Source organism: Ooceraea biroi, chromosome 4 (genome assembly GCF_003672135.1).
Source record: "Ooceraea biroi isolate clonal line C1 chromosome 4, Obir_v5.4, whole genome shotgun sequence".
Lineage (NCBI taxonomy): Eukaryota > Metazoa > Arthropoda > Insecta > Hymenoptera > Formicidae > Ooceraea > Ooceraea biroi.
This window is the reverse complement of record NC_039509.1, coordinates 743236-771235: the sequence shown is the minus strand read 5'-3', so window position 1 is coordinate 771235 and position 28000 is coordinate 743236. Positions and strand designations below refer to the sequence as shown.

General features: G+C 38.0%; 1 protein-coding gene and 3 long non-coding RNA genes across 8 annotated transcripts; 2 read left to right on the top strand and 2 right to left on the bottom strand.

Moving 5' to 3' along the window:
* Positions 1–67: 67 nt before the first annotated feature.
* On the top strand, positions 68–6925 carry LOC105283594 (tetratricopeptide repeat protein 17). 4 transcript variants are annotated; one of them, XM_011346472.3, is made up of 16 exons: positions 71–786; positions 970–1226; positions 1316–1427; positions 1520–1746; positions 1868–2155; positions 2292–2623; positions 2712–2925; positions 3027–3270; positions 3347–3571; positions 3714–3894; positions 4294–4455; positions 4864–5012; positions 5091–5311; positions 5382–5610; positions 5866–5955; positions 6051–6925. In XM_011346472.3, the coding sequence occupies exons 1-16, from the start codon at positions 673–675 to the stop codon at positions 6204–6206; spliced, it is 3201 nt and encodes a 1066-aa protein (XP_011344774.2). In that variant the 5' UTR covers positions 71–672; the 3' UTR covers positions 6207–6925. The 4 variants fall into 4 exon arrangements, with proteins under 4 accessions (XP_011344771.2, XP_011344773.2, XP_011344774.2 ...); XM_011346470.3 differs by having other exon boundaries at positions 73–786; positions 5692–5955; XM_011346469.3 differs by having other exon boundaries at positions 68–786; positions 5382–5955.
* Positions 6348–27718, bottom strand: LOC105283596. 2 transcript variants are annotated; one of them, XR_003406400.1, is made up of 3 exons: positions 22707–27718; positions 7038–7254; positions 6348–6874 (listed from the first exon to the last, which is right to left on the bottom strand). It is a non-coding gene; the product is annotated as an uncharacterized LOC105283596 (long non-coding RNA). The 2 variants fall into 2 exon arrangements; XR_002193593.2 differs by having other exon boundaries at positions 26759–27407.
* Positions 7782–9729, bottom strand: LOC105283595. Its single transcript, XR_894710.3, has 2 exons — positions 9636–9729; positions 7782–9518 (listed from the first exon to the last, which is right to left on the bottom strand). It is a non-coding gene; the product is annotated as an uncharacterized LOC105283595 (long non-coding RNA).
* LOC109611256 lies at positions 10379–11701 on the top strand. The gene is made up of 2 exons (XR_002193594.2): positions 10379–10463; positions 10604–11701. It is a non-coding gene; the product is annotated as an uncharacterized LOC109611256 (long non-coding RNA).
* Positions 27719–28000: the final 282 nt, after the last annotated feature.

Sequence of the window (28000 nt, the reverse complement as noted above, 5' to 3'; positions counted from 1 at the left end):
TAATTAATCTTACTATTTGATTATCTAACATTTTTTTATTCACCGTTAAATTGGCCAATTTAAAAATAAATTATGTTAAAACATATTACTCAAACAGCAGATGCGTTTCCGCTCTACGGTAATTTATCTTTAAATTTAGTTACACAAACGTCCGCTACGAGCCTCCACTATCTTTGACGGAAAAATGGTACGACCCAATGACGAGTCAGAATTTGCCTTATTTTCAAGTAGTACAACTCAAGAGCATATTAGTCACAGTTTTATTTTAATACGTAGATATAATTTAGTAACAGTCTCTCTCGAAGGAAGTAACATAACGTACAAGGTTAATTAGCTTCGCTATTTTTTCTATTTTTTTCATCGTTCAACCCGAAAATATCAAACGCCGTGTTGTTGCCCTTCTCAGTGACACTCATTGGTTACCGTTGTCACGCGTTTCGAACTTCGAAACTCGAACCCGTTTCGGCCGGACTTCAACTCGCGAGTCGTAACGAGAAATAAAAACGTGACGCATAATCGTTCTCGTGCATTTTATGTGAATCCTGCGCGGTATATCTGTGTAAAAACGCACGAATTTTCACACCCATGAACCACGCCGTCACGTTTCTCTCAGAAAACGCGCAAAATCGGTGAGATCTGAGGTATTACGTATGAGGTTATATCGCCGAAAACATGATCCGGAGCGGCGTGTGGTACAGAGTTATCACGGTATTCACGGTGATGCTAGAAGCCGCCTTAGCTGTCCAACATTGGCGAGTCACCGAACATGGAAGGATTCAGCCGCAGGTATGCGTTTCTCTCTGATACGATTTGACGTTAATGTAATTAATTATCTGTCTTGAATTGACTTACGGAAATTAAAAACAATTGTTTTGACACAAGCCACGTTATCTTCTAATGACTCGGCAATTTTGTCATATGATTGCAACGTTGCTTTACCGTGCACTGAATTCTTTTCTGCGTTTTCAGCATGACAGCGTTTTCGATATGCGTCGACCGGACGACCTCATGGCATTCATGGAGCAGGAGAAACGCAGAGAAGCGGCCAATGCCATATACAAAAAGATCTCAAGGACGGAGGTTTCCATTGACAATCAGTTCATGGGCCTAGGTATGGCTGATGTGGAAAGCTCAAATTCCGACTGCTTCTTGTGGGACAAGTCGATGCTTGACGTGGATGTACACGCTAGCATAGTGCTTGATCCCGGACTTAGAAATGGGATAGAGTACGTGGTTACCAGTAACGCCATTTAAATTAATTTCTAGAGAAACAGCCGTTAGATACTAAACATCGCGATCAAACTTTTCCTTGCAGCCAAAGTGACCTCATGTTGTACAACGTAGCGGCTAGTGACAAACAGACTGTTCCAGATTGCCAAAGCACATTTTCATTGGACTTTAGTATATACACGTTCGAGCATCTGAAAGTAAGTATCACTTGTTCCTTGTACAGAGGTCGAATACAATTTTTCATACAAAAATACATGACATAATACACGTACATGTATTGCTGTGCCAGGCGATGCAGAATCGGAGAAATCTCACGCAGCACAAAGAGCTCAGATTGACGAGTTATTTTCCACCCAGTACTGACCTCGATCAGTTTGGTCATCAGCTGGCCTACAGCTTGTCTCGCAACAGAACCTCCTGGATATACTTGAACCTGGCGTCGATTTACTGGCGAATCAAGGGGAATGCGTACAATGCTTTAGAATGCAGTCGCAGAGCGATCGTTTGCGCTCCAAGGTAATGTGATAACAAATTCATTTAGGAGATACTGTCGAGAGAAGCGTCGCTTGGAAGACCGTCTCTCGTAATCTTACTGGTCTGACTGGCATAACGAGAGCATTGTGTGCGTGATTATAAGGCAGTACCGCGATATCCCATTACTGACTACCGCCGGCATTTTACACGCTGCGAAACGTTCCGGGGAGGCGGCCGTTATTTTACACGCGGCGATAGATCACAATCCGACAGAGAGCTACCATCATCTGGCGCTGGGCCACGTTTACGCGTCCCTCGGCGACTTTGATCGGTCCGTAGCGTGCTACGATAACTGTCTGAAGCTATCGCCCGACACGATGGAGGCCAAGCAGATGAAATACACGATATTGTGCCATCGCCTGCTGGAAACGACTCTGCTACTGTTTGATCAGTAAGTAAACGTTATGCCGTCTGGTTAATGATAAATAAAAATAATAGGAATACAAAATAATAATAAAACACCGAATTTTGTATTATTTTTTAATTTAATTTAATTATTTTTTTTTTTATTTTTGATCATTGTGCAGACGCTTGCGGAACGTGCTGTCGGAGATACACGCGTATCACGACTGGAAGGAGGAATGGTTCAAACTCTACGAACGCATGCTCTGGGAGCAAGACATCAAGTCTGCCACGCGGGAAATCAAGCTCGCCTTCGCACGGGAACAAAATCTGCAGCTGCTCGCGATAGATCTCATGGAGAAGTCGCTGCACAGTATCGACAACAATGTCGTCACGTCTTACATGGACCTGGACGACAGAAAGAAGATAGCTGAGAGCATGCTGCAGAACGTGCATCTTCTGCACTTGCTAAAAAATCTACAGAAACAAGTGAAGGAGCTCAATCACGCTAGCCAAGGTAACTTTCGCGATACGCGAGCGTGTAATGCTCTGCAAGCATTTCGCACGTCGCGTCGCAAACTAAGATCTACTTATGTGACTAACAGGTATAATGCCAGAACTAAACGTGGAGTACAACCATTTGTTCGCGTCACCAACGAAGAGCCCGAAGTATCAGAACGTTGAGATCAAGAGAGGAAATGGAGCTTTCGAGGCTGAGAATTGGCCAAAGATATCCGATTGCGACGGGTCTATGCTGACGTTCGGCGACGGGAAGCAGTACTTGCCTGTTTACCTGTCGCCCGAGAACAAAGGCTACGCGTAAGTATTCCTCGAGCTTCAAGAGGGCTTCGTACTGCATTTGCGCTGTGACGCAACTACCTGCCTAACAGTATGGATTTTCTTTTCCCTGTGTGCATTAGAACGCATTTGTTCGTAAACGAATTGATTGATGTAGAGCCGGGGAAGAAGCATCCGTTACCGTGGCGTCCGCCGACGTGCCAAACGCCTAAGTCATATAACGATAAGTACATCACGCGCATCGTACTGGATGCGACCGTGCAACAGCACCCGTCGGACGTTTCTCTGAAACCGTTTCTGCAGAATCTGGCACAAACCGCGGACTTTGCGGAAATCGGTCAGAGGATACTAACGGCAACCGAGAGGGTACGATTTCACGATTTTCAGTATTATTACAATTTTTTCCTCGAAAGACAATTAACCAGTTGCATCATCGAAACAGAAAATAACGGCTCCTTGGGTCTTGTCCATGCTCGCGTCTTTATACTGGCGAGTGGTAGGGAAACCTCGTTTAGCCTTAGATTGCCTTCAATTAGCACTGGACGATGTTCCATGCGAGTTCAGGGATGTTCCTTTAGTTAGCATAGCTTCGATACACCATAAAGTCGGCTTGATCGACGATGCGTTGAGAATCGCGGATGAAGCCCTGCAAACTAACGCAGTTGAGGTACGTGTGAAGCATAAAACTAATAAATTCTTCTGAAGAATTCATTCTAAGAAAAGTGTTCTACTTACGGTTTAAAAAACAATTACATCGTTCATTGTTAATTGGATAAGAAAATGATTTTGTAATAATTGATGTATTTCAGCCAATGACTAATTTTTTGTTTGGTATATTATTGAATGTAAACGGAAATTACACGGGAGCTATGCATTACTTGAAACAAGCATTAAGGGTGGATCCGCACTTGTATGACGGTAGGGCGCTAATGTTGCTCAAGACATTGGCGTGTTACGAAAAATTTAATGTTATTACGGGTTATAAACCAGGTAGGTAGATTTATATAATTATGGCTATTTCATGTCGGACACGTTTTATAAGTCCTTAATGTATTTTTTCATCGAATATATTAAGGTAGAAAGAAAATTGGGAAAATGAGGGAAAATAAGAAACACTAATCTACGTTTCCTCACTCTTTGTTTAATTTATCTGTTTCTCCGTTTGCATGAACGAGCTCCTGAGTAAAAAAAATTTTTTGCTTTGATTTTTTTTTGTTATGCCTTTTTTAGAATAGGATTCCTGCGATGATTGTATGTGATTGAATTTAGAATTTATCGTGTTTGTTTTCAGTTGATTAATTTTGTTCACTGTTGATGGTAACATGTTCTAAAAATGCAGATTATTGTGTTAATCTGTGTGAATAATGGCAAACATTGTCATAATCACAGGCTGTGACAGACAAGGGATTAATTTACACAGATATTCTATGAACCTGCCTTCTATGCTACTTACCAAGTATAATTTGCAAGCGAGTGATATACTTATACGCAAACGACAAGTCAAGAATTTTAAACGCGTTAAATACACGTCAATAAAGACAGAAGAAATAGGTGCGTATTTTCGCACGTGTGTCTTCTTAAGAATGGACGCAGTCTTTATGCTAGATTTTATATTTGACACCAATTGCGTATTTATTGTTACATTAATCTTATTTCTGCTTGCATTCTTATCAGTGAAATATTTTGGTTTGTGCATTTTATGTTTTACGTTGTTATAATCTTGTCTTGTTATTTGCTGTTTTTTCTCCTTGTAGAAAATAGTAATAAAGATTATTGTTACTTATCTATGCCGTCTCTATTATTTTACCTGCTTTGAATGTGTTTTTCATGTAATTTTACTTTTTTATAATATATTGCAATGTGATGGTGCAACTTCTTTAAACGGAATTTACGCTTTTTTCTGAATTGGATATACATTTTCCATTGTCAAATCTTGGTTGAAAAAATTGTTATTTGTAGAGGCGAATTATCACAAAGTTGGATTATCGGGTGCATCACACTACGATAAGGAGGAGCGTAAGATAAGAATACTCATGCGCCAAGATCTTGTACCTTCATTGTTACTTCCCAATAGTGCAACCAATTTGCATGAACCGTACATGGACAATGTAAGCAGACGATATGTCAATCATCCCGCTGGATAATGTAGCGCAATAAAATACTGTTGCTTTATGTTTGATCCACAGATTTTTTATATAAATGAACTAGCCGAGACGGTTCGCAGTAACTTTTATGCCTCTACATCGAACTACGTGCTACGAACGTATTCTGATTCGACGTTTGGTAAAATAACTAATAATCAGAAAGAATTGCATTACCCGAGTAAGGACGAATGCGACAAGCTGAAATACAAAGATTGGGCTGCTTCCCTATTCGTATTCGATAAATTTCTACGACGAAACATGACGTACGTAACGGACAAGTTATGCCTAAGCATGATCATGCCGTATCAAATTATCTCTGGTTTTCGATTTCAGCGTCGAGGACCAGATTGAATCACTAGGCGATGACACCCTGATTTTGCAGCCCAAGTGCAACAGAGTGCAAGGTAACTCCAAATTGAGTCCTCTCATCGAGGTGGAGGAACCGCAGTTGCTGGAGAACAAAGTCGAGCTCGACATGGTTGAATGGCTAATGATGATCACCGGAACGCGGAGCGACACTTTGCAGGGACTCGGAACCAAGATAGCTTTCGCCTTGCAAAAGGTACTTCACCGTTCGCCGCAATCGCATCCTCTCATTTGTTCTTCTCGTTATATCATGTCACAATTGATCTTGTCGAATCAGAACTACTCTTCATGGACCTTGACGATTGCTGCTTCATTTTACTGGCGCGTGATAGGCGACAGCCGCAAAGCCCTGGACTGCATGTTGCAAAGCCAGGACTATATCCCGAATGATATGAAGGACATATTTCTCATAAATCTGGCGTCTTTGCTCAACTCGCAAAATTATTTTCAGGATGCTCTTAAGGCAGCTGAGATGGCGCTCTCGATCTCTCCGAACTTCGTAGTGAATCATTACGTTCTCGCCAATCTGCACGCCGCTTTGGTAAATTCAAGTCGTGCTTATCTTGACGTTATCTCAGCAGATGTAAATCACACGTTGTGTAATCGGATTGAGATTAACCGCGTTTTTTGTTGCAGGGCAATTTCAAGATTGCGGCGAGTTACTACAAGTCCTCGCTCGAACTCGATCCAAATTTTGAGCCAGCCATCACGAGGTTGCGGGTGATACAATGTTTTTTATTTTTCGATGATAAGGTAACTGCGATGAGTGAGATACTATTGAATATTTTGTGAGTCCTGGATCTCCTGTAAATTTTTGACGCAATCAAATTTTGATGGATTGTTAAAAGTGCCTTTTATATTGCCAACGAGAAAATGAGGGAGCATGCATATTACTTGGAGATAATAAAAAAGCAATTGCGAAAGACTGTATTGTACATGTATACTGTGATATTTTTATTTAAAATTTAAGAAAAAATTATTGAGGCTGACGACATGGCAAATACGTGTTAAATATTACAATTTTATGGATTGGATACTTTTTTACATCGAACTTTTAAATCTAGTGTCAGCGTATATTTTGATGTCTAGATTGACAGCAAAAACCAAATTGAAAAAACATTAATACATTTTAAAGGATATATTAATTATTATTAAATACATTCGCTATTACCATTGCGGTGGAGAATTGTTCACCAGAGACCAAGATACATTTTTAAAATTTTTGTTATTGATAAGATCTTTCTTTATCTTTATAAAAATAAAATAAAATGTAAAAATATCGTCGTTATACATATGTGACATTAGTTCCTTACAAACATGTGTTACATATACGTGATTCCGCATGGTATAGCGGAAGTTGAAATTATTTAACAAATATTTTTTATCTCCATCTGAATGTGATAATTTTTCCTGTTTGTCCATTGATAGTTATATATTATGTTACTGTTATAGTTATATTACTGAAATGTAAACAACAGAAATAAATTGAATAAAAATGAATTTTGCAATGATTCGATTCTAATGTTTTTTTTACTTCCTTTCTTTGCTTCCGCTCAGTTTTAATTTACTAAACTATTTAATTTATATTACGCGAGCGAACAGATAGAACAAAAGAGAAACTACCTGAAGTATTTATTTATATAGCTCTGATCCATCGACGATCGGTTTGTCAGCGCTCTCCAGTTATTCTCGGGGTGATAGACCCACTTGTTGGACACGAATACCATCCAGCTTCAAATTTCATAGGATCTTGCCGATGGTGCACGCATACGAAACTACCACGTTGATAAGCGCACTTATACAGATAAGTTATCAACAGGTCACGATAGGTCAAATAATTCTGTAACAAAAATAATCGATGAATAAAAAAACGTTTGAAGCAAATTATTATTAATATTTTATATATATACATACCTAATTACAGATATTATTTTTATGAAATGAACATGTATATTTATTTCTTATAAAAAGATGTTATAATATTTGATATTATGTTATAAATATCATTCTACTTCCAAAGTTATAAAATATAAAATATAAGAAGACTAATAAATTTATTTGCAAATATAACTTAGTAGCGGAAAAAACTTATCATACTATTATGATATAATAAAAATCCTATTTTGTAGCCTCAAAAATAAATCATTCCAATTGAGCTTTAAAATAAAACGTCAAAAGAGTTTTGGCCAATCAGAAGACATTAAAGATTCGAAATATTCTTTTTTTAAGTCTAGAATTTCAGTGCAGAAAGTCGATACGCAATACGGAGATCACTCTGGCATTAATCTAGCTATACTGTTTTAAGAGACATTAAAACGCATTTTTGGAGAAGCGTTTTTCATAAATATTTAAATAAAACATAAAACATCCATTTTGTAAACATAGAATATATTTTAATTAAAATTAACGTCTAGTTTTACGCATATACATATTTCAGTCGTCTTATTACAATTGCTTCCTGACGCTTTCAAAGAGAATTAAGCAATACATTTTCCACGACGACGAGTAATTACAATACCTTCATACTTTTCTCTTGCGCTTCTCGTGATAGATTCCCAATGTCGAAGTGTGATGTGCCATAGAAGCCCCATTATAGTTGCTGTCACACGCACAAGAGTGTTATCTCTAATCTTGTGCAGTGGCCAGCAGCTGCACTGGGGTCCAACGTTATTCCCACATTATTTCACACTATGTCTTACGGGTTTCTGGTCACTTCCACTCGATTGAACTTGGCTCGGTCTATGCGTAGACTTATACGAGGTGTTTCGCGCAATTTGCGAATTATCTTTAATGTCCCTTATAGGGAAACAAAAACACGAACCAATTTATATAGGTAACGGTTGCAAGTTACACACTCTAGTGGTATCGGTGATTAGAGTGACAGAATCATGTTTCAGCTAAAATTACGGTCTACATTCGCTAAATGAATGACAGAGCAGACAATCGGATTTGAGATAGCTATTAATCGCTAAAATTTCAAATTTAGAACTCAGCCAGTTGAGATATTTTTCAAGAATGCTTTCTCCTAATTATTATTATGCAGTCCAAACAATCTTCAACTCGTATGAAAATGCAGTCCACGTATTATTTCTTTGATGCAACGAACGACGACATCACAAAATCTTGTTACGTATATTGGATTCTGCGGTTTCTGCTTTATTCTCGTTTTCATTTACACTAATTAATACACGTGGCCAAAGAGCCAGCGTCTAATGAGTGAATCGAATAAATCTATGCGTGCATATGCACGATTTATCTCTCTCATTTACTTTAACAGATGCAGGCCGTTTAACATTTGATTGCACACCTCAGCGCATAATGCAACGTGACCAGATATTTTCGACGTGGCATTTAACATGTTTAAGACCTTTTGTCCTTATTTAATATCAAGTTTGTCATCGTTTCCATCATGTATAATCGTTAGGAAGGTTGAACGGTAATAGTCAAGGATGTATACAAGCAACGGAATGAATAAATGATACATAATAAAAGTCCAACTGTTTCATATTACTATCTGATAAATTTTTTCTTTTCACTATATTCGCTCGTAATTTTGATGAACTTTTGTTGGTCTTTTAAAAGCGTTTCTTTATCGAATTGTTACTAAAATTTCACAAAATATCATTAATATATACATCTGTCACAAAGAAACATTGACAAGTACAATTGCCTTTCCGACCGTTCGAATCACACTTCAGATTTGCAAATTTCGAAAATAGAAAGCGCTTTATAACTAATTTGAGAAGTCGTAACGCGATACGAAGAATATCAATGAAACACACGTTCCTGCAGTAAAGTAAGCTGTGGGGACTTGGACATCTGGCGATTCTATAGGCCGGTAGGACAGTTCAGTTCAAATACAAAATTCAACGTGTTCGATCTTCCTATCCGTGCTAACCCGCGACAGACCTACTGCCGTTTGCGGAGCGTTAGGCTAAAAATTGTGTTGCTTGTTTAATGCCACCCCGTCCGGAGACTCAAGTCACTCATAGGGCGATTGTAACAAAAATTATCGATATAAAAATTATCGATGTCGAAAAATATCATCCTTGAACACAATAGTTTCCTAAAGCAAATCGGCGTTTAATCCCGATGTCTGTCTTGCTGAAGAACAAAGGAACGATTTACTTGTATTGCTAAACTAGCAAGTTTAGCATCTTATATGTCGCAAGTTTAGCAAGCTTTTTATATGTTCACCATACGAAAATAAAAATTACTCACATTCAAAGGATTTCATACGTGTCATCCATTTCAAACTAATATCGCATTATTTCTGAAGTGATTCGTATCCTTTTGTCACGATCAAAGATCAAAATAAAGTTTTCATAGAGTTCCGAACAGACTTGGCAGTAAATGACAGGATTCGTAAAATCACTTAGACTTATGGGCACCAGTTGACGACGCATTACTGACGCAGTTCATTGTCATCTTCTCACCCACTTTGTGTTACATCTTCCTCGCAGATAATATTTCCTTAAATAATTTCTCGCGACAGCGGCGTGCGATGGAAATTATTCTTCAGATTGAGGTGCTCGAGATCCAAAGAACAGAAGTTGTGAAGCTTGATGAGTTGCACCATGAAAGAAGTCTCTCGAGTGTCCGTGATGGTACTACCCTCGCGAACGCGAAGTTCACGCGAAAGACAATCGGAAAACGTTCGCGTTCCTTCCGTCCACCACTGGTCGAGCACAACTGCCGATACCATCCTAGTTCACCCTTGATTATATAGCACGACACCACGTGGTCATCTAATCCATCGACCAATAGTAGGGTGGCTTTAGACAGGAGGGGCCAATGGACGTTCCGCTTTAAGGTTGCAAGACACGTGTTTCTTGGGAAATAAGGGCATAGGAATTACGGACGAAATCGTATTTGCGTTATCGAAGTTGGCCGATCGAATGGTGACCGCTCAGCGTGCTGTTTGCACGTTCGACTCTTGTCTCTGTCCTCAATCCTGATGAGTCGTGCCGATCATTCGAAATCTTGAAGAAACGCGTACACCAGTCGTTGGAGAACACGTTCACCACTTTGAATCCCGAAGAGCACCAAGTACGAATCGTCGTTTTGATCTGCTACTGAATATAATGAGTCCATCACGATGAGATCACGATGAATTAATTGATCAAAGACATTCATTAAAGATGACAACACGTTACCACAACTTTAGCCCCCCTTCTAATTTTACATAGGAACACATGGTAATCGTTCATCATTCAAGCGGAGACGTACTGCATTGTCCAGATCGAGGGGGAGTACCAACAAGTTTATCTTTGGGGTGGAGGTCCTTCCACGCGGAGGAGACTTGCATCCGGAACCTTTTATTCCCGAGGATAACTGGGACGTCGTGTTTTTGCTGATTGCGTAAAGCCTTCCCAGTGGACTTACATAAGAGTTAGGCTCTGACCTGGCTGCTATCGTTTCTCGCTGGCGCTGGCGACGGTGCTGCTGGTGTGGTGGTAGTGTTTAATGATATTGTGAAGAGGTGAATCCCTAAAACGTACCCCACATACATACCGACGTGAAGCAAGTACTCCGTTCGGTAAATAGTGGGATCCGGCATTAGGTCGACCTAATTTGCACATCTTTTAATACGTTCACGCGTGATCGCGTCCTCGCGTGCAACGTGGACGACTTTGCGCTGTGGTGTTTCCTCAGGATCGAATATCGTTGTTTGCTCTTGCTGCGAAATTCCGCCGCATGCTTATGTGTTGCACATGCGTTACACATCGCACAAGAAGAAAAGAGAAACTCAACTTAACCACTCTTGTCACATGCATTTTACAAAATTGCAAAATTACAAAAATGGCTTACAAAATTGCAAGTACCTAGTTAATTATTATTAATTCTATGGAAGGTGTCTACACCGTATTTTACCATTTCATCGAACCATAGTAAAATAACGTGACCAGTGAGATTCGTACGTTACTTTAATAAATTTCCTATTTTCTTTTTCTAAACATATGCGTTCGATATTAATATAGATACAAATATAAGGTAGGAAGAGGAAATATAAAGTAGAAAGCGATTAAAAGCTTACACAGCAAAAATATGATATGTGAATCTTTCTTTTGTCCGCCCATACACTCTGTTGATGCACTAGATTATTACTATGCCATAATTGCGTTGGAGTCACAATTTTGTTGACTTTATAAAAAAGTGCGGATTAGTATCTGTATCATCAATCGAGTTAGTTGATTCAAATAGAACTCAAACGTCTCATGTACGTTGTCAGTTAATACAATTATATAACTTAATCGGACAAGTATTAATAAAGATTATGAGAAAAATCTTGTTGCTTCTTACGGAAGATACGTATAACGAAATTGAGACTATACGTTGTCGTCAGACAACCGAGAAGGATCCAGATTGCATAGCTAATGCAAATTGTTATACGTAATGAAGGATGGAGATTTTCGTGAACCTCCACAGAGACGTTGAACCCGTAGCCAGAGACCTACGCAAGGAACATCGATGCAAGGTAGAGACAGCAAGGGACTCGGCCGCTTGGCAATATTCGGCACGAATTCATACGTAGTTTCGTTTGCAGAATGAAACTAATAGAAATGTTGACATTCGCCAGATTTTATGAAGTAGTAGAACTAAAAAAGTAAAATCTAGATTCTTTTTTCCAGTGTCCTTTATCGAAAAATCTTAGAAGACAGATCATAATAATCATTGATCGAATAAAGTAATCAATTCCGCATAATTTAATCCAGTTGATCTCCATGTTTCACGTTCGAGACAAAAGTTTTATTATGGCTAGAACGATCTCGGTAATAAATAATTTTCTCTCGTGCTGCCAAGGTATCTAATTATCGAACGTTCAATTAATTCCCCGAAACGGGGGAAATGTTGTCGGGGTAAACGGGGTGCGACGAGGGTGGAATGTGCACAGACGTGGAGAACGTGGGCAGCCGGGGCACCAACTTTACACCCTTGCCGCGTGCATCCTTTGCATGAAGGGGGTACAGCGTCGGAGTGCGAGGAAGGTGCGAGTGTCGCGCAGGTAACACTAGCCGAGTAAGCTTCGCGACACTTTTCAGGATTCACGGCTTAGCACCCCCGGCTCCTCAGGCTTCACGTCTGCCTGGCCTGAGCCGAGCCTCCACCACTGACTCGGACAGCTCACGTCCCGTCATTCTATACCAGGAACTTCTTAGCTTACGCCTTACGCGGTGCTCACGTTACCCTCAATCGAAGTGATTTCGCAAGCTACGCGTTCTATCTCTCTCTCTCTCTCTCTCGCAGTCATCGTTTCATACTTCGATATAATTCACCCCCAAGCAGCCCGTCGGTAGATCGCCTAGAATGAAGCATTTATCTCGAACCAGATTTTTAGACATACTAAACATGATTAACAGCAATTAACATAATAGATACATGTTGCAAACGACGAAGAATACTACGAGAAAAATGCACGAAATAATCGATTATCTGTTACGAACTAACACATTGCTTATCACACATCTTTTTGGAAGTCAATTATGAATTACGTACTTTAAGCATTTTGCCTCCGTAAAATTTCTATAACATTATTATGTAATTTTATCGCATTTCTGAAGATTCTACAAGCGTTGGAAGTCTGAAAATACGTGATAAATAATATTCTTATCGATTCTCTATTAGCTAAGATTTCATTGTTAGGATTAATATCACAAAATTGCAGTTTGTGTGAATTTTTCCTCCTTAAAGTTTCTCACGAAGAACATAAGATTGTCAAACAGCTGACTGATCTTGACTCTTATTGCTCCAACGCAGAAAACGATATACTGACATTTAAATAACACACATACGTGGCGACGCGTGGTTATAAACAGCTGCATTATGATAGTTTGAAACAGACGTAGGATGCACATGCCGATGACAGATACGTCCAATCTATTCGTCGTTTCAGGCCTCACAACGGATGCTATCAGTCTTTGGATTTCGTTTGATTTTTTTCCACGATGATTGTAGATATCCATCGTCGGACTTGTCGATCATATAAGCACCCACCTTAAGTTTATGTCATATTTCATCTCGTAAATTTACAATGAAATAAGACAGAAACATAAGACGGTTTGCTTATGATATGCCTTTTCCTTTATCTTTGTCTGCCGTCCTCTGACATTGCTTACAATTTTTCTTCATTCGTGGTTAATGACAAGATACACGTGATTTCTTTATGAGTAGAAAACTATTATCTTTTTAGCTGCAAATATACTCTCGTAAATCGTGTATTTATATACTTATATGCAAATTGCATATTTTATGCTTTCAGCAACTCGAAACATTTGGAATAAAAGTAAAATTTTAAATAAACTATTATTTAAGACATTCTCTCCGCCGTGTTAACTTCTAATATTGTTATTTCATGCTGGTTAATACGAAAATAATAAATCAGCGCAGAGCATCACAACTGCAACTCTATTTTGTGTTTTCCATAATTTCAGACAAATTTTTTGGGCTAAAAAATACTCAAAAGCAGCTAAAAAGTTAAGATTAGGAAAGATTTAAGTTTAAACTATCTATTTATTATTTATTTGATATGTCCCAAGCTCGATATAATTTTCTATGAATCTTTCTTGTTATCATTTGTTTAAGGTTCATCTCAGAAGCAAGGGAAATGATACATTTTGTCAGTTGTATCGTATTAATGACATTCTAATCACATTTAAAAATAGTTTATAAATATATTATAAATTTATCGATTATGGCCATCAGATATGTAGCGTAAGATGACCTATTATAAATTGTCATCTAAGAGTTAATAATATCGGGCTGAGGGGACATTTACATTACCTCTATGCGACGTGTTATCTAATGTAACTTATAGAAGTGGTAGGATAGAAGTAAAGTTCTTATATCACGTATGCAATCTTACGTAACGAATTTATGACGTTTCGCGTATAGCCAGTAATGAATTTGTACTTTTCGTTCCTCAAATCTGTTCAGGAATTAAAGGTTACGACGAAATTACTGAGCCTAAAGTTATTATAGATGTGATACGTAGAGAATCATTCCACTTGAATGATAAAAATGAGTCAAGTAGATTCGTAGGGAACAACAGAACGAAACATAAAGGGAAGACTTCGTAGTAGTAGTAGTGGTAGTAGTAAATAATTACATAAACTTGAAGATATATTTATGTTGTATATCCTCTTATTGAGAAACAAATACTTTGCTCACTTTCTACTTAGATTTACTTTGATTTATTTATACATTCTTAAAACATAAATCATTTAAATTTTGTCTAAATATCTAATTTCTGTATTTCATCAGAATGCAGTCTGAACCTGATTCGTTTGACAGCTATTCAATTATATCGATATAAATCAGCGTTCAACAGCCCGATAGAAGAGAGAAAAAAGCTGAAAAGATCGTCCGCTGGACTGTCATGAGATCCGTCTGCAAGGGTCGTATTTATTTCGTTGATTAGTGTGTGTATAGGCGTAGAGACGGGCACATGCATGTGTAGGTACGAAGAGTTGCATAAGAAGCCTTAAATCTGCCTGAGGTAAACGAGATTAATCCTGTCCACCCCACGCGAAGCCTTGCCGATCTCATTGGCGTAGAAAGATCATCTTCCCTTATGAAGCTAATATTTTTTTGTGCTATGACGGCCTCTGCCTTCCACACGTTCAACCTTGATACGTTCAAGTTGAACATACTATCGTCGTAGTATCGCGATGCGCCTCAAGACATTGATCGTTTAACAATAGAACCGCCATTTTCATGATGCCTACGTCAATTTCATGTTAAATTGACGATTTTTTAATCGTAGTACAGTTGCATGCAAGATCTATCGTTAAATAACTTGTGACTGCTATTATTTAAGGGAACTAGCACAAATAAGATGTCAAACGTTAATTCAAAGAGCTTACATACTTGTTACTTTCAAAAATAGCACAACTAAATGTCTTTATCATTTCTTTCAGTGAGGTATTACAATATATATGATGCCTACGTCAATTACATGTTTAATTAACGATTTCTTAATCGTAGTGCAGTTGCATGCAAAATCTATCGTCAAATAATTTGTTTACGAGAATTATTTACGAGAACTGACATAGATAATACGTCAGAAGTTACTCCAAAGCTTATATATTTATTATATTCAGAAATAGCACAACTATATTTCTTTATGATTCGAAAATTCACTTCTTTCAATGCGGTATTACAATACAAGTGATGCCTACCTCAATTTCATGTTAAATTGACGATTTTTTAATCGTAGTGCAGTCGTATGTAAGTTCTATCGTTAAATAATTTGTGGCCGCCATTACTTAAGCGAACTAGCACAAATAATACGTCAAATGTTAATTCAAAGCTTATATATTTGTTATATTAAGAAATAGCACAACTATACTTCTTTAGAATTCGAAAACTCATTTCTTTCCGTGTGGCATTACAATATAATTGATGCCTACGTCAATTTCATGTTAAATTAACGATTTGGAAATCATAGTTCAGTTATATGCAAGATCTACCGTTAAACAATTCGTGGCCACTATTATTTAAAAAATCTGGCACAAATAATAGTCAGAAGTTAATTCAAAGGGCTTATATGTTTGTTATATTAAGAAATAGCACTAATATATTTCTTTATGATTCGAAAATTCACTTCTTTCAATGCGGTATTATAATGCAAGTGATACCTACGTCAATTTCATGTTAAATTGATGATTTTGTAATTTTAATGCAGGTGAATGCAAGATCTATCGTTAAACAATTTGTGACCGTTATTACTTTAGAGAACTGACACAAATAATCCTTCAGAAGTTAATTCAAAGCTTATATATTTGTTACATTAAAAAATAACACAACTATAGTTCTTTAAGATTCGAAAATCTACTTCTTTCAATGCGGTATTATAATATACAATTGATGCTTATTACATTTTCATGTAAAATTGATGATTTTTTAATCGTAGTATAGTTGCATGAGAGATCTATTGTTAAACAATCCGTGGCCGCCATTATTTAAAAAAACTGGCACAAATAATACGTCAAAAATTAGTTCAAAGCTTACATATTTGTCATATTTAGGAATAGTCTAAATATACTTCTTTATGATTCTAAATTTCACTTGTTTTAATACGGTATTATAATACAATTGATGCTTACGTCATTTTCATGTGAAATTGATGGCTGTTTAATCGTAATATGTAAGATCTATTGTTAAACAATCCGTGGTCGCAATTATTTAAGAAAATTGGCGCAAATAATACTTCAGAAGTTAGTTCAAAGTTTACATATTTGTTACATTAAGAAATAGCACAATTATAATACTTTATGATTCGAAAATCCATTTCTTTTAATATGGTATTATAATACAATTGATACCTTCGTCAATTTCATGTTAAATTGACGATATTTAAATCGTAGTGTAATCGTATGCAAGATCTAGTGTTAAACAATTCGTGGCCACTATTATTTAAGAGAACTGACACAAATAATGTGTCAGAAGTTTATTCAAAACTTATATATTTGTTATATTAGGAAGTAGCACTAATATATTTCTTTATGATTCGAAAATTCACTTCTTTCAATGCGGTAATACAATACAAATGATGCCTACCTCAATTTCATGTAATAAAATTGACGATATTTTATGTCACATATAAGATTTATCGTTAAACAATTATGGTCGCTATTATTTAAGAGAATAGACACAAATAGTATGTTAGAAATTAATTCGAAACTTACGTATTTGTTACATTAAGAAATAGCACATTTATACTTCTTTATCATTCCAAACTCAACTTCTTTCAATGGAATATTATAATACAATTAAAAAATTTCTTTGTGATTCCTAAAACTTGATGTATAATGACGTCAGAGAATTCTGAAATGGAGAATCTGATTTCTTTGCCAATTTTTAAGCTGTAAATTTTGCCTACAACTAGTAATTTTAATAGAAAATTTATTGGTTAATAAATATGGCTATATTTTTAATATTAATATGTCGCATTTATATCGAATTTATATGAAAATTATGAGATTTGATAGCAAATCTCTGTCTTAATATTCTAAATAATTGTTTCAAGAAAAATATGACAACTAAAATGCTCAAATTTTATAATTCAAAGATTAATTATTGAAATAATCGTCTTTGTAAAAGCAGGATGCATCATTTTCGGAAATTAATACGTTTTTTATGATAATGCACTTCTCTGTAAAAAAATTATTGCGTCTGTTTCATATTACTGGTTAAATTATCAAGTAACATTGCAAATTTGTTAAGTTTACAATAAAGATTATTTCGTAAATTTTTGGCCTACATGTGCGCGGATATATTGTAGCAAAAGATCTCATATTTCGATAAATATCATAAATTTTGTACAAAACGTTAAACCAAGTTTTTCTTAAGGTTTTACAAAATTTAATATGTTACTTTTTATTTTACTTAAGCATTAAATGTAATTGCTAATTACAAAAAATTACGAAAATGATGATGTCAGCAAGAACAGATTTCGAAGCAAATTTTAATAATATTTTCTAATTATAATAAAGAATAAAGGCAGTTATATTATAACTGCCTTTTGCAAATTTATTCTTATTTATTCTTAAAATAAAAAGTAACATATTAGAATTTGTAAAACCTTAAGAAAAAATTGGTCCAACGTTTTGTACAAAATTTAATATGATATGATTTTCTTTAAATAAGAATTTTCTTTAAATAAATATTCTGTCTTCAGTTGCCGTCGCATATAAGGAGAGAGTAATGAATAATTGCAGTGATTTTAATTGAATATTAAGATCTAAGTCTAAGATATTGCAATTGAAAATTTTTGTTGCCAAAATTAATTCTAAATTTCCCAAATTTTAATGTGGAATTAGTTATATAAAATAAAATGTTATATATATAATTAATTCGTTGTTTTCGTGATGATTATATGGAAATAATGATACATCGATAGAAATATATCAAAATTACATGCATGCGTATCAATATCGTTAATATATCACTAGTATATAAAGTTTCAAGATAGAATTTCCTTACAGGTATTAAGAAAAATTACATCATAAAGAGAAATAACTTCTAATCAAAATAGTTGGTACTCATAATTACATTTTCATCATTAATCGCTTGCTTTTAAAACAAAAATTCAAGTTTTTTATAACAATCGCGCCCGTAACATGCTAATACACTAACTAAACTAACATATAACTTGCAAACAACAATTAATAGAAATAATAACGTGCAAAACCAGAAATTAACATTAAGAACATTTAATTTTTCGTGTTTTTTTCGATTAAAATTAAGAACAACAGTTACTTTTCTGAGCAGTCGAAGATCTTCTCAATTAAACAAGCCGCATCAAGATATCACAAACGCAACGTATCATTTGCATGTGATTATCTTTCGCTCACGTTTTACATTCCTTATTTCATTAAATTAAAAAGGCATTAAAAAGAAAAGCGACTTATTTGATCAAGCGATCAAAGATCGCACACCATCCGACCGCCGCGAGAATTTTTGAGATTCCATGCGGTACGCGATCAAAGGATTGTCGTGAAACGATCAGGGAAGCTTCGATGAACAAATTGCGGGTTGCAGAAAATTTTGCATACGTACCTAACGGCGGGAAATTGGCGAATTTCTTTACGGGCGCAAAGCGACAGAGGCCGCGTCGTCGATCTCGAGCGACGGCAGGCGACGCCGTCCGACGGCGGCAGCTACTCGACGTCGAGCGGCGACGGCGACGGTTTTCGGCGCGATCACATATCGGCGATCGCGCATTCTAATTGCAATGAGATCGAAGGCAAACTGCCGCGTAGCAATCTCGCGGATCCACGCTTTCTCCAGATAATTGACATAGCAGATGCCCGCGAAGCGACTGCCTGGATGCGAGCGTGTGGCAGATCAATTTACCAGTTTCTCGGAGTTTGGTCTGCCATCTGGTACGCGGATGCAGCACTAGCGGCTTTTCTTGTTATTTAAAATGTTTGCAACAATTATTCGATGATCTCGCGATCTTTCCCCTAAAAGAAATCCGGATCTAGTGAGTGATCGATAAGCCTATTTGTGAAGTTGTCTATAATCGCCTGAACAGCATTTTTAATTTCTCCTATTTTTTTTAGAGATGGGAACGTTGCAAAATTTCCTACAAGCCCTTTCCCTTCATTTCAAAACCTAAGTCGACTAAACATCAATATTTTATATGAACTTGGAACAAAGTATATTTTCAAATTTTCGATGGGAATCTTGATAGTAATAGCATTTGTTTATGGAGAACATCAATTGCCATCGATTGATTAAGTAATTATCGAGAGTAGAAAGAAATTTCAAGTTAAAGTCTCTACATCGAGATCAGTTTCAAGAATAAGAATATTTAACAAAGAGAAGTGTTGCATTCAGATTTAATATCATGTTGGAAATTGTATCCTGAAATGTTCTCCAATAATTTTGATGCTAATATGAAGGCTTTATAGGCATTCATATTAATTAAATATATTTGTAATCTATTATGCTTGTAATCTATTATGCTAGTTTATATAGTGTATACATAGAACTTATTATTAATTAGCATAAAAATGTGTAATCGTTAATGTAAAAGTAATTGGTCAGGATGTATCTTGTGCGTGCATAATCCAAGTACGTCGATTAATATTCGTGCAGGCAGAATACTAACGGCAGAAAAATATCGATCTCCTTTGTATGTTAATATTTCACTAAGTCATTTCGTTGAAGAGTATAATGTCGATACGGTAAAATTGCTTTTCGGGCTGAAATTATATCAACTCGTAACTATCAGGTACTTTTTAAGGCAGTAAGTAAATCACATAACATGCACGCACATATACATGCAAGTTTCAATGTAAAATCAAATGTCTTTTATTTATCCAGATTAAATTTTGCCACTTTTAATAATATTTGATATTTATTTTATTACCGTAGTAATATTTGTTTTTACATGTTATTTAAATGTTTAACGTCTTTAAATCATTCAACTACAAATATGACATCAGAAATTTAAAAACTTAAAAGCAAGTGCAAATAATCTTATCGTGATGTTAAAATTACTACAAATTTAAAACCAAATTTCAAATTGACTACATTTAATGAACATTTAATGAACATCTCAATTCGTACGAGAAGACTTCTTCCACCGATCGCACCGCGAATCTGCCTTGATCTCTCAGTGGAAAAGCGGTGTGCTAGATCAGACAAGTTTTCGCTGCGACCGAGACGCACGTCTGCTCGCCGAATAACGCGATGGTTTTACCGCGAAGGGAAATGTGTCGACCAAGTCGTTGAATGCTTTACGTACCATAAGAAAATAACATATCAGTGTTTACCAGCGCTCTACCTAGATTACCAATACACAGTACTCTATCGGCCTACATCGGTACTGCAGCTACTTCGCATTCGCGGATTATTTTCCCAAGGTATTGGCTTTCCCATGGAAAATACGATTCAACGTTAACGCGATGCGTTATCTACTGCCAAGCGATAAGAAAGCGCCTTGTATTATTTACAGCCAAAGACGTGTTAATAGATCTTCGGGAGTACGTCAACGGTGTCCGCCGCGCCTTTGAAGTAACGCATCGAGGCGAAGTACTTGACGTCATTATTTAAAAGATATTTTTTTCACACATCAGCGTTCATATGTGTAACGACAATGTCAGGCAGCGGCGCTCGGTGACGCGAGGGTGGCCGATGACGTCAGAGGGAAACACGCTTGCAACCGGGGCATTGAACTCGTTGCGCCAGGGGGTGGAAGCGAGGTCACCGTGGCAGAAAGAGAGGCAAGGTATGAAACCAGGGCAAAGGGGGTAGAAGATAGTGTAAGAATAACCAGCAGCGTACGTATCGTTGAGCGTACGTCGTAACACAGTTAAGAAGTGGAATTTTAACGATCGAAGTGACGGCTTTCAGCGCTTAAACGTTCTTGAAAGCTCTCGCGATTGTACATGTTTAAGGAGCATGCAAACCTCTGTGAAAAATATCCATAAGAACTCATCGCAGCTTGGAAGATAGATAAAATGAAGCATTTCTCGTTGAATTAAAGATATACTCGAGCCACTTTCTTGGCAGTACTCGCGATATCAAACTATCGACCTTACGATATAAATAGAGCCCACCTGTGAATATCTTAAAGGTCAATGTTGGCCGTTCCTGACTTTTTAATAAACTAATCTTCATATGTGTGATCTTGTATCGAAGAAGAATACAAGGGAGCTCTATGAGCGATTAAAGAAAAAAATATGTTTATATAGTGTAAATTGATATATAATATATCGTAATCTCTCTCTCTCTCTCTCTCTCTCTCTCTCACTCACACACACACACACACACACACACACACACACACACACACACACACAACGTTATAAAATATATAATATATTCCATGTTAATCTCTTAACCTGGGATATCGCACAAGAAGGCACAAGAATGTCTTTCTTGGTTGTATCCACGTTATACTTCTGTTTTTGATAAGATTCTCAATCGAACGCTGTCGCTCTTGCGATGTCGAGATGTCATGTTAACAAAATTATAGGAGTGCATTTGATAAGATTCTCGATCGAACGCTGTCGCTCTTGCAATGTCGGGTTGTCATGCTAATAAAATTACAGGAGTGCATTTGCGCGCGCGTTTGCTGCGTCTCCTTGTTCGCGTTTGATACAGACCTTCGTTACGTTGCGCTCGTGGGGTCGTTCATCGGGGGTGGTTCTATAAATAGCGCGCCACCCCGTATATAGGTATTCGGGTCACTAGGAGAGACTACGAAGACGAGCCAAGGGCGAGCTCAAGATTTTCTACAAAGCACGATTTTTGTCTAGAACAATCACCCTCACCAGCCGACCTTCTCTGCTGAAAATTCTGCATCCATTACTTCGTCACACGCAAGTACCGTTGTAATAGAAATTTTAGAGACTCGTTTAGCAAGAACAATTCTCGTCATAAAGCTTACCTGAGAGGAGATTGTCTCTTCTCAGATTGGCAGCACGAAACGACTCGCTACGATGCACGAACCTCAGGCCATAAATGTTTCCTTACGCGAATTTGCTTTACGACATCCGGACGAGGGTGTCCCGGCCTCCCGTAAATCCGACCCGTACGTTTTTATAGCGCACCCTTCCACGGAGATATACGGCTCGTATGAAAGCGTTTGGGATGTGCGGCCGGACACATCCTCGCGCTGCAAAACCTCATCAGGAAAGTATTCCTTTTTCTTCACAGGTCTCACAGGTTGACCCACATTCTTCCATGTGTACGCGTACACACCAAGATACTCGTTAGGCAGCGGATGCACACACAAACTAGAGGATATCTTCCTTTCCTTTGTCACCCTCGACTTACCTCGACGACAGGCTGCTTTGAAGTTTCGGCACGGACCGGAAACGACCCTCGCGGGTTGTTGTTTCATCTCTTCAGAACTCACGCCGCGGATATATCGAAACTATAGTTCATCGGGTTAATCCCGACTGTCGTAAGAAAGATTCTTATACGAATCCAATGGAAATGTTAGAGCACTGTTTGCTGAATATTAATCGACAATTATTGTCTTTGTTTCTATAATTGAGTCATGATTCCAATAGCCGCTCGCGAAGATGGTTTACGCGGTTCGGTACCACCTTTCGATCGCGCGTCCTTGAAAGAAGACTGAAAGGAGTTGGTACTGTCGATCGGAGGCTGCTCAACCGGGGATGCTGCTCAATTCGCGATTGTCTGCCGCTCGCAGTACCGCGATTCACCATCCGTTCATTCCCTCTCGCCACTTTCCTTTGTATCGTCGACTATTTTAGATGCGTGTAGTCTCCGAGGCTCGCGCGCGCGTTTGGTGGGGAGAGATTGTGAATGACGCAAGTCATGGGAAATCTGGGTCAGCAGGTCATGCTACCCCATCCCCCGGTGAACTTCTCTTCAATGGGGCTTTATTTATGAAACTCGATGTCGCCCGGCCAAGGATGCACCTACCGATGTGCGGATAGGATCGCGCGGTGCGCGATTAACGCGCCGATCATGAATGATCTCGCCCGGATGTTGCTCCAAGGAGCGCGGCCTCAATGAGATTTCAACTGGATGCCTCGTAGCCGATGAACGATCGCCTTTCGTGAAGCACCGTGCTCTTTCGTAAAACACTCTGATATCCCATGTATTATTCTTGTTTTATTCTTTCAAGAATAAATTTATTTTAGAGTACATGAATCAAGAATATATATATATATATATTAATTGTTAATTATATATATACTTATTACCTCAATAAATTACTTCCTCTTCGAAATATTATTTTAATGTTTTGAGAGATAGTAATTAACGACAAGTTTGGATTTTTGAAATAATTATTTCGTACGTATTTAGAGAACTTTATTATGTACCTTTTACTTCTTTATTTTTAGATTTAAAGACATATCGTTCTCTTAAGAAAAATCTTTAAGTGTAAGAAACTATTTTCTAAATATATATACTGCGAAAGAATACATGGGTTAACTAATTTGTGAAGGTGTTATAAAAAGATTCGACAGAAGAGACTATTAATATACGGTTTTTACAATGCAGACGAATTTAAACAAGCAGAACAGCGAATATTTGTTAATCAATAACGGCTTGCTATATCAAGGTACAGAAGAAATTACCGCATTTGACAATGTCAACGATTTATCGATCCGCTTCTACCGAAGGTCACGGAAACTCGGTCAGGCTAAAGCAGCTCAACTACCAGCGGTATAAAAAGTATTACAGAGCTTCTAGAAAATCGAACTTTTATTTATTAATCATATTCCTAGACACAGACCACAGACGTACAATTGATTATACTGTTTACATATTACATGTTGATTGGATGATAATAATATCAGTAATTTAGAAGATCGAGCGTGGAAGACACGAAACAGGTACAACGAAATAAATTAAGAATTCAAGAATGAAATTTTGAAAACTAAACTGCTTTTAGTAACATATATGCCAATTTTCGCGCACAGTTATTTCGAAATAATAATCTATAATAATGATCACACACAACTTTAATGTTTCCTTAATCAATTAGGAGGATTATTATGAGAAGACAATCACAATAATGGGGATTTACATGATGAATTTTTATAAACTTCTCTTCTGTATTTCTCGAGATAAGAAAATCGTGTAACGTTTCTTCGTTGAACAATACGGATACTAAGATAAATTACGTTACGGTGAACGACGAGAGAGGGATGATCTACCACGAAGAGATGCGAAACCCCATGAAACGAGATGAAATGAACGGATTAATGGAACGCAGCGTGCGTATGTCGACGTGAACGGGAAGAATGCGCGATGAATGGTTTTTATGGCGGTAGAGGGGTGTCTTGGAGAGAACCGAAGAATTGGAGAACGGCGAAGAAGATATGGGAGACGCACGGCGACCTCTCGAATCGGACAGCCTTGGAAAACTGTGGCTTTGAACTGGCATGCACCATTTCTCGATGCCTATTGCGCCTTTCCGCGTGAGACGCGGAACGTGAGGAGGGGGTACCTGCGATCGAGATAGCAGGGGGTCCAAGGGGGGATTGCATACAAGCGCATGTAGAGAGACTCACCCCCGTGACGTCAGCGAGCTTTCAGCCAATCGCATGTCCGCATTCTACCGACGTCACAACCTCCCCCGTTGTGACGTGCATTCCAAGGAGAAAGGGGGGTGGGCAAGGGTTCGGTAACAGGGTTGCCGTGGTGCATCGGGAGGAAGGGGAAGGGGTGAGACGACGACGATGACGACGGAAGGTGCAGGATGACAAGGATGAGGGGCCATATTTTGACCCAATTAATTGGACTAAACGACCGCTATGAAAATTTGCCCGTTCCCTAGGATGTCCCATAATAACGTATCCTCGCATTTTACCGAATTATATTCAGGGTATCAAAGCCCATGTCATCAAGGTGCATGAATATTCAAAGAAAATTCTTCCCCTTCTTCTGACGAATTTTCTCCTACTATCTCATTCGAATTAATATAGAAAATTTTTCGCATTAATATATTCATGTATTAACGTTTTAAAAGCTAAGTAAACATAATTGTTGTTGTAAGTGTTAAATTAACTTTAATTATTAATTAACATCAAAGCCATTAAATCTTAGATGGTTGGATATTAGTATAACGCGTATAAATTTTCGTGTCAATAAGATTACTAATATTTTTTTTCTCCGAATATTTCGTTATATCGGAGAAGAAAACGAGCAGGGCGGTAAATAAATTTTGTTATTAATTTTATAAATCGTTTCTTAAGTTACACACAGAATTTACGTGGCGCGCCGCGGCGGAAGCATCTAGACCTAACCCGCTCGATCGAGTACACCGGCTGAAAAGTAGGGCAATGATGGTGACGGTGACGGAGATGCGTCATACCGCAATGAGTTTTTTGCGCAAGCTATCATTGTCCAAACATTAAGAAGAAATGGATAATTAATATATTCGTTGTTTTTCTCTTCACAATAAGAATTACGATAAAATTATAATAATTCATGAGATTTTTCTGAAAGAAGGAATGCATGTGTCTTGAAACTTAGATGCACAAGTTTAACAAATCTTTCCCAACTTTGACAATAATTTTGCATATAGTATTGTTTCTAAATTGAGACTTTAGATGCAGCCAAATTTAGCGTTAACGTCAATTCTAATTTTAGTCATTGTTTATTATTTGTCGCGCATTTGAGACTTTGCAAAGTTACGTTTTTATGCGGAGGACAAGAAAGTTAAGCTTCTCTTTCCTTTGCAACATTCTGGCCTCTCAAGACAAGAGTGAGGTCGTTGTACTCTCACTTTCATGAGAAAGCGACGGCTGTACGGTGATTTTCCGAAACGTGGGCGTCTCGTCTGCGGAGAATTCCGCGTAGGCGTGTGTTTGGGTATCCTTTGAATCACGTGCTACAATAACGGCACTGACACGTTTCACATTTTTCCAAATTTAGATAATTTCACAGCACAAATTATTTAATTCGGGAATTTGTTTACGATTTTCGTAAATTATGTATCGTAAATAGTATCGTAAATATCAAGATTTTATTTTCTGCTTTCTAAATCTAAATCTTTGCTATATTGTCCACTATATCTACGCACACTTATTATGTTCAATCTCGTACTACTCGATGGTCTGGTAGAACTTGACTCAAGAGTCATTAAATTAGAAACAAGTACCATCTATATAGCTATTTGCTTGTCCAGGAAATAAGGAAATACAATGCATTGCTATATCTAAGATAAAAAAGTATTAATATTTCTCTCCATTCGCAGAGCTTTCACGTGACAGATTGAAGTGATCCGATTTATACCGTTTACATTCTTATGTAAACGAAACTTGATTCACTATTTCTCAAATTTCACATCTTGTGATAAGAAGAATAAACGAATACTATTTTTATTTTTACACACCACTTACCTCTCTCTTCGTCATTTCTCCGCTAAGTCAGAACCATCACCAGAACTGTCACCAGTTTTATTGCTTCTCCTCGCAGGATTTCCTCGTGCACCATCATCGTTGGGTCCAGATGCCAAGCACAGGATGTTTCGTTCTCCAACGACTTGTGAGAACTCGTCCCTGCTTCTGGACCATTAGTCACCATGGTTTCTCGTTCTCAGGTAAGCAAAGAGCCAGCAAGCAATTTGCCAGCTCTGTCACGCCACCTGAGGATTCGATCGCGGGCCGTGATACCATTAGTGATCCCAAGATGCGTTGTCATGGATGGACTCGATGATTCTCTGTGAAGAATCGTTTGTCGAAAGCGACGTGAACGGTACGCAGTGCGGAGCGCATCCGACCGCTCGAATTCGCGCCTCTCAGTGATCGAGGCTGAACTGCAGTCGGGCCAAAGTCCGATGGAACTCGCCGAGTTTCCACTTGGAGGCCCCGAGGCTGGCGGGTTTGAATGGAGCGGATCCGTGATTGGTCGGGTTAACGGTGGTGATGACGTCACTGCATTGATTGTCCCGCGCATGCCGCACCACGTGGCTCCCCGAAGATCACCCTTTCTCCCTGTTCCTCCCTCTGACCTGTCTGTCCTCCTCTACCTACTCTTGTGCTTGTCGCTCTTATGGTCTGGCTGAAGACTATTTGCAGGATATGCAGTAGAGAGAGGAGGATTTTTTAAATTCTTCCTCTCGTTACTTTTTCCTCAGGAGTACAAAATATCCCTCCCAACGACTTTTATAATTGCATATCATAAACCAAAATTGAATATAGCAACAGCAGAAGACTGACTATAACTTCACCAAAGAATCCACGAAAAATTGCGATGAGAATGATCTGATGACTGGTTACGGTGATTAATCATAGCTGATCGCGCTCGAATCGTCTTGAGTGAAGACATCATCAGCCTGTTTCCTCATTCGAAAGAACCATCTCTCTCATCCTCATCGCCTACCCATAGCTACGTACTCCGGAACTCATGCCCAGGCAGTGCCCCAGGAGTGACGTCTGTCCCGAATGCCTAATTCAACGACTCCAAAAATACTCGTTTGGTTGGAGAACCAGCAACGATGCAGTCACCACTACCAGCGATGCTCTCTTGTCCAGCAACCTCATTCACCCAGTTTCCATCCCTTCCCTTCAGATTTGAGCTCCTGTATGAGCAATGAGCCCCCTTCGTGTCATTTGACCCTCATACACCAACTCGAACGAGAG

What these genes read in the sequence shown, in the direction of transcription:
- LOC105283594 (XM_011346469.3), top strand. Translation starts at nt 673, where the DNA reads ATGATCCGGAGCGGCGTGTGGTACAGAGTTATCACGGTATTCACGGTG. An exon ending in GCTCAATCACGCTAGCCAAG is followed by an intron (nt 2,624 to 2,711) that starts GTAACTTTCGCG and finishes TGTGACTAACAG; the next exon opens with GTATAATGCCAGAACTAAAC. An exon ending in TACTAACGGCAACCGAGAGG is followed by an intron (nt 3,271 to 3,346) that starts GTACGATTTCAC and finishes TCATCGAAACAG; the next exon opens with AAAATAACGGCTCCTTGGGT.